This window comes from Camellia sinensis, chromosome 10 (genome assembly GCF_055761805.1).
Source record: "Camellia sinensis isolate YWXY chromosome 10, ASM5576180v1, whole genome shotgun sequence".
In the NCBI taxonomy this organism is placed as follows: domain Eukaryota; kingdom Viridiplantae; phylum Streptophyta; class Magnoliopsida; order Ericales; family Theaceae; genus Camellia; species Camellia sinensis.
In genome coordinates this window covers 160,540,299-160,547,615 of record NC_138970.1, presented here as the reverse complement: position 1 = coordinate 160,547,615, position 7,317 = coordinate 160,540,299, and the positions used below count along the sequence as shown (strand labels likewise).

General features: G+C 32.2%; 1 protein-coding gene across 4 annotated transcripts; it reads left to right on the top strand.

Annotated features, from left to right (window-relative positions):
* The first annotated feature begins 2,692 nt into the window (after positions 1–2,692).
* Positions 2,693–5,803, top strand: LOC114268193 (F-box/FBD/LRR-repeat protein At1g13570). 4 transcript variants are annotated; one of them, XM_028209307.2, is made up of 5 exons: positions 2,693–2,829; positions 4,094–4,245; positions 4,372–4,945; positions 5,033–5,191; positions 5,284–5,803. In XM_028209307.2, the coding sequence occupies exons 2-5, from the start codon at positions 4,100–4,102 to the stop codon at positions 5,575–5,577; spliced, it is 1,173 nt and encodes a 390-aa protein (XP_028065108.2). In that variant the 5' UTR covers positions 2,693–2,829; positions 4,094–4,099; the 3' UTR covers positions 5,578–5,803. The 4 variants fall into 4 exon arrangements, with proteins under 4 accessions (XP_028065108.2, XP_082748837.1, XP_028065107.2 ...); XM_082892711.1 differs by having other exon boundaries at positions 4,372–5,191; XM_028209306.2 differs by having other exon boundaries at positions 4,094–4,945.
* Positions 5,804–7,317: the final 1,514 nt, after the last annotated feature.

The window sequence follows — 7,317 nt, the reverse complement described above, 5'->3', positions numbered from 1 at the left end:
TTAAACTTCCTCCAAAATTGAAACGATGAGATACCATCCATACTAAAAGCTAAAAGAGGGGAAACTGTTCTACTAAAGTTACTAACATGTTTGAATCTTTGGATGTATAATGGAAGAGAAAGCTGAAACAATAAATTAGGCTTCAAACAAAATGATTTTTTTGATTTTTTAATTAAAATATAAGGTGTTTTTAATTTCTTTTTAAAATACATACAATAAGCATTTGAGTTTGTGAACATAGGGTCAATGCTGAGAAGATAAAGTTATTTTGTTCCTTCTTTTAAATTTCTTATTTTTTGGTTTCTATTTACACCGTAGAAAATCTTGTTCAAAAAATTCTGTGGGTGCATACGCGTAGGCTTGCGTTTATATGTTTGATTGCGAGTGTGTCAGTACTTGTGAACCTTCAAAGTATAGGAATATTTGACCGTTTCTGACTTTTAACACAGACAAGTAACTATGTGTGACTTAGAGAAACTGATATTGATTCAGATCTTATCCTAATGAAGAGAACTTTTACTAAATTTGATAGGCGCTAAAGATATATTAAACTAGAATTGAACTTTTATTGATCTAAAATGAAATACAATTGACTAATTTAATTGATCCACATTGAGCTAAGAAGCTAAGTTAAGTTGAGTTACAGATATGAAACTAAGATAAATGAAAGACTATTGATTGAGTTGATCGGTGCTGGACATTTTCAAATGTTATACTTGGAACCCTTTATATAGTGTTAGGGATGCTTCCATTTTTGTTCAACTATCAAGAACGTGGCAATCTCTCCTTATGTCATGTGTCATTAGTCCTTAACTTCTTTTTTTTTTTTTTTTTTTGAACGAGTAAGTTGAGGGACCCACAAGAAAACGCTTTGCAGGCAATTGATCCTTAGCTTGATCCTCAAGATTAGGAACAATTTTGACCTTCAAAGGCTAATGTCTATTTCTGTAGATTTGACTTGATCTATTGAGCTCCTATAGGGGCTGCCATGTGCCCTTCAAGAATCAAATTTGAATTTATTTTACATGATTTAGGAAAAGATTCATTTGGATTAATCCTCAAAGCCTCCCCATTTGCCATGTATATTGTTGATCTCATATCCAAAAAAAACCCAAAACCCAATCTTGCATTATTTGGGGAAAATGGTTCTTTATTTGTAGTATATTGTTGATCTCATATCTCCTTCCAAGTTGACACATGTCTCATAAAAATTCCACTTGCCTCTAGTTAGGAAAATTGGTCTACTTTTGAAGCCTTACCGTTGATTTACCAAATCTTCAAATCCCATATAGTCTTTATCCATAGTAGTCACTTTAGTAACAAACTAAGAGATAAAGCACCAATTTAAGAGATAAATCTCAACAACCTTGTAATTTTAAGGAACGATTAAGGCTTACCTTATCTATCAAATCTAAATTAATTAATTAATTAATCCAAAGACTTGGTTAATTTAATTAATTAAAATATATCAATTACTTTTAGGCATTATTTCACTTGACTTCAATAGTGAGTCCCAAAAAATTGTTGACCCTTCATCTTCCATCGCCACGTGACATTAAAATTTAAAAAATTGTCATGTGATAATTCTTGCCGGAAAATTTAAAACAGTTTCATTCACAAAACTTAACAATCATTCAAAAATACACTTACTAATTTAGATTGAAAATATGACCATACATTTTAATTCACAAGTCATTGGATTACGGTTGATGATGTGTTTCGCTCTACAAATTATAAAGAATTAAGTATTTATTGGGTCAAGTGGTTCCATTTCAGAACTAATCAATCTCAATCTTGCATTTTGTAGTATTCGTCGAGAATATAATTAATATAAAAAATTAAATTTATTAAATATGAATACAATATATTCATATTACATATGTTTAAATAAAATTAGACGGTGAATATGATCTTGAGAATAAATTATTTATTTTATATTTAAAATAAATATAATATAATTATATAATTATCGATATCCAACCAATTTAATTATATATTTTTTATATAGATACTCTTTTTCAATAGATCCAAATAAGATGGGTCCCCGAACCAGACCCAATACAATAACTTAGAGCATCTCCAACGGTGAATCAGATTTTTCATCAAATCTGAGTCAAAAATGACTCATTTCACCAAATCTAGTACCAGATGCTCCAACGGTTCACCTTTCACCAAATCTGTCCTGAGACAACCAGCTGGTCGACCGGTGAGAAGAAAATTTTTTTTTTTTAATTGTCTGAACTGTTTTTGTTGAACTTTCTGAACTTTTTTCAGGACGACCGACCGGCCGGTTGACCGGTTAGGGAAATTTTTTTTTTTTTTTTTTTTTTGAACTGTTTGAATCTTTTACTGGTTGACCGGTTGGTCAACCGGCCGGTCAACCGGCTGGTCGACCGGTTGGTATCACCCCCAACGGTCAGTAACAGTGATTTGGTGAAATGCTTCGCCTGTTCTCAGTTTGATGGAATGTTTGGTGAAATCTCATTTTGATATCGATTTGGTGTAACCATTGAAGTATCAAACAATAACCTTTTCATCAAATTTAGTTTGATGAAATGTTTGGTGAAATCTCATTTTGATATCGATTTGGTGTAACCATTGAAGTATCAAACAATAACCTTTTCACCAAATTTTAAATTTGATGCTGGGTTTGATGAACAGTTGGAGACGGTCTTAGTGGAGCTATACCTTTCATAAAAACAGTACTTTGGCCCGAGTCTGATCTATGTATTTTGCAAGTCAAGATGAGAAATTATTCAAGCGATGTCCCAAATTTTCTAGGGTTTCTACAGTGAACACTGGAAAAGTGTGAATTGAACAAAATTACAGGTAAATTTGACCTCATTTCATTTGTTAAATGTCGATTTTAGCATTTAGCCTTCGATTTTCGTTAATTTAATCATGGGTTTCTTTCCAATTCATCTATCTTTCAACTTCTTTATGGTTTGATCATGTAATCATGTAAGATTGGTTCTTTATGGTTCTTTATAATTTTTAGAATTGGATTTGATTTTCTGTACTTTGTCTAGCTTTGCTTATCAGCCTCAGCTTCAGTCTCTTATCAAATTTTGTTAGTTTGTGTGTGTTTTCATTTGTTCATAGTTATGCTCAGTTTTTAAGAGGAATAGGTGTTGATTGAAGTCAATTTGCATGTTGTTTCATTTTTTGTAATCAAATATGGTCTGCATAAACTTCCAATTTCTAAAACCCTTTATAAATTGGATGTGCTATGTTTGGATCTTGGATTTGCCTAATTGCTAGGAAAATGAAATTACTTAGAGCATCTCCAATCCTTTCACCTTTTTTTTCCATCAAATTTATATTTCATGAAAAAGTGCTCAAGAACCCATCTCCAATCGATTCATCAAATGAAGCATTGGGGGATTCTTTTTTTCTCATCAAATTTGATGAAAAGAGAAATTTGGGATAAGAGGGGAATTTTTAAAAAGGTTTTGATGAAAATTTGATGAAAGGGTTGGAGTAGTTCATACCAAATCAAGCTTATTGCTCAAATTTATTAGATGAAAAAATTGATGAAGGGTTGGTGATATTTATGCATGTTCATTTTTTTTATGGTAACCCAAAAAAAAAAAGAGTTTATTATGAATACCTATTCATTTGCTTCTAATTTTCCTAAACCAACAGAAGAAAAAAAGAAAAAGAAAAGTTAGCTTCTTTCACTCATTTTATTTTCTAATCTTTTCCCTTGCTTTCCCCCACCACAAATCCAAGATCCAAGCATAGCATCAGGGATTGAAAAGTTTCAAGTATGCAGAATTTTGACCTGGAATGATTTATATTTTTTAAACTACAACCAATGTGTCTTTAGTTTTCAGGTCATAGAATCCAAACCAACCATCTTATTTTATATAAAAACTCTATATTTTTTCTCGTATGTAAAGTAATGCTCTCTTTCATCACCATATCTTAATCGGCATAATTCTATAGAAAGAAGAAAGAAAAAGAAAAGAGAAGTAAAATTAGCTTGCATTTACTCTTGTTTTCCCTATTTTTTCATCCCCATATCTGAATTGATATAGTCTTAGAACAAATTCAAAGAAAATTAATGGGTGACCTTGTTATTGAATATCAGGCAGTAATGACAGACAGTCATAAAAGGATAGCAATAGATAATGGCACAGATGATATAGTTAGTGGCCTGCCAAGAAACTTAATAGACAACATTCTAGAGCGCATGCCCGTTCGAGATGCAGCAAGGACGAGTATCTTGTCAAGAAACTGGAGGTATATTTGGTCTTCACTCCCACATCTTGTGCTTGATAAACGCTTCTTTGCAGATATCATTCGCAACAACCCACTGTACGCATATACGTTTGTGAGCATAATCAGTAATATACTGTTACTTCACAGTGGCCCCGTTCTGAAATTTTCTCTCTACATTCCAAACACACATTGTGATTGGGACCTACATGTCACTCAGTGGCTATTGTTCCTTTCACGGAATGGTATCAAGGAACTCAACTTGGATAATCGGAATGTTAAATCCTATAAGCTGCCTTCTTATGTTTTCTCTTGTCCAGAATTGACACATTTGAAGCTCCGTAACTGTGTATTTAAACCACCAGAGGTGTTTGGTGGGTTTCGTAACCTAATTAGCCTTCACTTCGAGAAAATGGTGTTCGCTGCCAATATATTTGGAACTCTTGTCCCTAGTGTGCCATTGCTTGAGACGTTGAACTTTTCAGGCTGCACTGGCATTGAACATTTTAATATCCATTCCCCAAAACTCAAAACCTTCTTTGCCACTGACAGTCGTGATGTTAAATCAATCTCTTTCCAAAGTACCCCAAACTTGACCATGATCTCTATTGTATTGGGAAAGAAAGCTGAAAACCCCGGGCAAGGAAGTACAATCAATTTGAACAAGTTTCTTTATGATTTGCCTAGAATTTTGAAGATTTGTTTTGATGGATTTTTCCTTAAGGTGAGTATATGTCATCAATTTTTTTATTTGGTACATCATATGGAAATTTGCAGGTCATTTCTTATTTTCTTGCTGTTTGCTTCAAAGCTTTTGGCTGCAGGTCCTGTTCCATGGGTGTTCTCTATTCCTTTTAACCAACTGAAGCATCTTGTGTTTACTAAAATAAGATTTGATGATCTGGATCAGATGTCATGTGTCCTTTGTTTGCTCAGAAGTTCTCCTAACTTGAAGAAACTCCGGATGACAGTGAGATTGTTGAAACAAACAAGATAAGATTATTCGCCTTTTTTTAATTTTAAAATTTAAAAGGGTTTCTTTGCAATTATCATCTTTTACAGGCCTCTGCAGTCAGGGAGAATGCCGTGGAACCGAATCCAAGTTATTTGGAAGCACCAGGCTTCATCTTCCAGATGTTGAACCAACTTCGAACTGTAAAGATAACTTCCATCACAGGTTTGAGGGCCGAATTGCTTTTCATCAAATGCATTCTCGCTTGTTCTCCATTTCTTGAGACAATGCATGTTCAGTACCATCAAATAGTTGATGCACATGAGGGGTTTAGAATCTCAACAGAGCTGATGCGATTTAGTCGGGCATCACCAAGGGCAGAAATAATATATGTGAAATCCTAAGGTAGTTTAGTCCTGTGATGATATTTGTTCTTGACTCCTATTCAGACCGACCGTGTGCCTTATCCTTTTGCATCCTTTCACTAATAAGGGGTCTTCTATTTTCTATGAATTATATGTTGCTTTATTAGAAAATTATTGTACTTGAACATGTAATATGTTGTTTTGTATTGGTTTTTCTGTAATTTGTAAAAAAGAATATGTATATATCCATAAATCTAGTTGGCTACTCTGGTAGGTTTCCTACTCTTGATTACAAGGCTTGAGTTGCGCAATCGTCTCGCTTTCCAAACAGAGAGAATAGTGACATATAAAGGTCTACTGCATGTTTAGTTTTCAAATTCAATGAACTACATTACAGCTCTTGTTTAGTGAATAATACTACTTTGTTCCTCATTATTATCTTTCATTGTAAAGTGTTGTGGAAAACATTATGGGTTTGGACGTGGGTTGGTTTTTTTTAGCTATTTTAGTTTGGGGTTAAAAAGTTCTGTTTTAGATAGATTTTTTGATTTTTTTTGACTTGTGTGAAAAAAAATGAAATGATTTTTGGTTAGATGTAATATTTTGTCTTATTAAATTAAAAAGTTTATTTTGTTTTTTTGTGACTAAAATAGCCAAAAGTCGAAATGCCTGGCATGCCAAACGAAGGTTATGGAACCCATTTGCAAATTTACTCTGTGTAGCTCTTTTTAATTTTTTTTTTTCAATTCAGTGTGATTGAATGCAGGATGAAAATTGTTTGGTGCAACTTTGTAATCATAATTTCACCCTTTGTTTGCACATTTTGGTTGGTTAGAGTTTTGAAAATATGATTTTACAACATATTTTAGAACATATTTTTCTTTCACGTTTGACATTTCTCTCTTTTGTCTTCTTCATAATGAAAAGCAGACGAGTTTTTAAATTTTGTGTCTATCCGGTCATTCTCTCTAACGTTTCTCCGAACGTTCGGTCGGTTGACTGGAACAGTGTAAATTTTTTTTTTTTCAATTGCCAATCATCACTTGTTATTTGGAGGAAAAAATTATATTTGTTTTTGATATTTTTTAAATATAGAATTTATTTTTTTAAATCAAAATGACATTATATTTTTGAATTAAATGTTAAAAAGAGTTTGGTTATGAGTTTTGAATAGAATTTTCAACAGAGTTTTGAGTTGTGCGTTTGGTTATGAATTATAACTTTTTGAATTAAGTTTTGAAAATTCTTTTCAAAACTCATAATCAAACAATTTTTCTCAATTTATATGCAACATAAAAAATTCAAAAATCTTTTCAAAATTCATAACCAAACAAATTTTTTTTTTTTAAACTATATTTTCAAAATATAATTTTATTTTCAAATCATAATTTTAAAATTTTACCAAACTCATGCTTGTTATCTGGTTTGAGGAAGTGGGAGTGAATTGTTAATTCGTCGACCTCACAAGAATCAAGTTTACTACGAATCTATATAGTCTCCGTTTGGGAAGTGGGTTGACTTTTTGGCTATTTTAGCCTGGGGCTAAAAAGTTTGGTTTGGGAAGGATTTTTTGACTTTTTTGGCTTTTTGGCTTTTTGGTGAGGTGTCTTCCTGTTAAATTACCAATATGCCCTTTTTGGCTTTTTTTTTTTTTATTTTTATTTTGGGTTTGGATTTGGCAAATTTTGCTTAAATGTTATTTATTTATTTATTATTTTCGGTTTGGATTTGGCGTATTTTGCTTAATTTTTTTTATTTTTTATTTTGGGTTTGGATTTG

Excerpts from the sequence above, each read along its gene's own strand:
- LOC114268193 (XM_082892710.1), top strand. The coding sequence starts at position 4,100 with ATGACAGACAGTCATAAAAGGATAGCAATAGATAATGGCACAGATGAT. Across the intron at positions 5,192-5,283 it reads TGAAGAAACTCCGGATGACA|GCCTCTGCAGTCAGGGAGAA; the intron begins GTGAGATTGTTG and ends CATCTTTTACAG.